At 38.9% G+C, this 2,235-nt stretch overlaps 1 protein-coding gene across 1 annotated transcript; it reads right to left on the bottom strand.

Moving 5' to 3' along the window:
- Positions 1-761: 761 nt before the first annotated feature.
- Positions 762-1,993, bottom strand: LOC115800224 (trace amine-associated receptor 13c-like). The gene is made up of 2 exons (XM_030757468.1): positions 1,821-1,993; positions 762-1,575 (listed from the first exon to the last, which is right to left on the bottom strand). Exons 1-2 carry the CDS (start codon positions 1,991-1,993, stop codon positions 762-764), a joined length of 987 nt encoding a protein of 328 aa, XP_030613328.1.
- Between the last annotated feature and the right edge of the window lie 242 nt (positions 1,994-2,235).

Raw genomic sequence — 2,235 nt, 5'->3', positions numbered from 1 at the left:
TCTTTTCACTCTGGTTATACACCACTCGACATTTAATCATTTGTTATTATTAACCTCTGGCTCTCTTCCACAGTGTGTCTTTGTCCTGTCTCTCTCCCCTCAGCCCCAACCGGTCACAGCAGATGACCCCCCCTCCCTGAGCCAAGTGCTCGTTCATAGTGGGTCGTTTTGACTGTCAGGATTTCAATGTAATTATTGTAGGGTCTTTACCTTACAATACAAGGTGACTGTTGTGATTTGGTGCTATAAAAATAAAATTGAATCAGTCGTTTAGTTTGTGTTGCATTGTGTTTTCCTCAGCCCATCAAATAATGCTTACCTCATCTCATCATCACGTTACTCTGTGTTACATGATCTTTTTCTTATCCACTCATATCAGTGTTGATTTTTTATGTATGTCATGGATGTTTGTATGAACATTAGGCCCAGGATATATTTTAGGATCCAATATTGCCTAAGCTTGCAAAGCATCCTTCACATTAAAATAGTATAATAGACAAATTCATCATCAGGTGTGTTTAAATGCAGCAATAATTCAAAGTCTGTTTCAGCAACACAGTGAAAATGAACTACACACATTCAAAATTGCACTCTGGACATTTACATTAATTTAACTGTCATAATTACACAAAGGTTAAAAAAAATCTGTATCCTTTTATCTATATGCTCTTGATACAGTTGAAAACAATATTAAATTTAGAGACTGATGAATGTATTGATTTTTTTTTTTTAATCTTACTGGAGCAGGTTTCACAGTATTTCTATAGTACGTTCGCCTCACTGATGTCATTCTTGAATATCTGCAGAGTGATGATAAGTTTAACAGCATTTCTAAACCAGGGGTAAAACAGGGTATAGATCAAGGGGTTTAGAAACGAATTAAAATAAAAGACAATGATCACAGTAGATGCAGATGGATCATTGACCAAATTTTCTTCAACAAGGGTGTAGCAGTAATATGGACAATAGCTTGTCAGAAACACAACTACAAGAACCCCAAGAGTCCTGGCTGCTTTCAGCTCAGATCTGTTTGTTTGATTCAGTGAACGCTGAAGTGTGACAGCTGTAACATGAGAGCGCATGGCACGAGCCTGAGACACAGCCACTACAAACACTCTCATATACAGAACTATGATGACAGAAACTGGAACAATAAAGAATAAAACAAGCTCAAGCATACCAGCAATATCATTGATGACAAACACACACTCTCCATAGCAGGAATTATACCTGCCTGGTTTTATCAGCACTTCTTTTGTATACAGACTGTAGTAGAACATAGAAAAAAACCAACACAGACAAACACTGAGTTTGATTCTCCCCACAGTGATTCTGGTGGGGTAATGCAGAGGGTCACAAATAGCCACATAGCGGTCAACTGATATGAGTACTATGTTCCCTATTGAAGCACCAGTAATACTGCCTATTAGGTAAATATAAAGAGAACACATACGATCACCAAGTATCCAGCAGGTTGTGTTTCTAAAGATTTCTAATGGCATCAACAGGAGGCCAACGAGAAAGTCTGAGACAGCCAGAGAGAGGAGGATGCTGTTACTGGGTGTGTGGAGCTGCCTGCAGGGAGACAAGAAACAAAGCAAATATTACACATTAGTCATGTCAAAATGTCTTCAGTGAAATGTTCCATGATTAAAGCATGATTTAATCTAGACAAATGAACATTATAGTCATGGTTACAATACACAATAATGCCCCAAGTTCACTTCATTCATCCTTAAATTCATGTGATGTAAATCTAAGCTTTTACATGTCTAAAATTAAACTGTAGTTTCAAATCATTTCAATTTTCAGTCTCGTACCTGAAATAAGAGACTGACATGATGACAAGCAGGTTGAGAGCAGCAGTGATCAGAGCGATACATGACAGCACAATGTGCAGGAGCACAGCTTTGGACCAGTGAAGTGTCGGCTTCCTGCAGGAACTGTTGAGGAGTTGTGGAAAACAGAGCTCAGCTCCTTTCTGTATCTCCATCATCAGGCAGCTGCAGCTCCTGCTGATTTATGTCCCCCTCCCAACAACCTCTTTGAATCTGAAACATAACCCTCCTCTTTCTTTCAACACAACCTATCACACTTTCCCCTTTTCACACTCACTGTCTCACACAGTTGGTTAATAGTTTGTCATCAATCTGGAATCCATGATGCTGATTATTGTTAGATTATTGTCATGGTCCTGCATGGACGCAGCTATATACTTTCTGAGGTGCATGCGGA

Source organism: Archocentrus centrarchus, chromosome 21 (genome assembly GCF_007364275.1).
Source record: "Archocentrus centrarchus isolate MPI-CPG fArcCen1 chromosome 21, fArcCen1, whole genome shotgun sequence".
Lineage (NCBI taxonomy): Eukaryota > Metazoa > Chordata > Actinopteri > Cichliformes > Cichlidae > Archocentrus > Archocentrus centrarchus.
The sequence above is the reverse complement of the archived record's forward strand: the minus strand, read 5'-3'. Positions and strand labels throughout refer to the sequence as shown.

Coding starts and splice junctions, on each gene's coding strand:
- LOC115800224 (XM_030757468.1), bottom strand. CDS start 1,993: ATGGAGATACAGAAAGGAGCTGAGCTCTGTTTTCCACAACTCCTCAAC. Junction 1,576..1,820: donor ATGTCAGTCTCTTATTTCAG/GTACGAGACTGA, acceptor GTCTCCCTGCAG/GCAGCTCCACACACCCAGTA.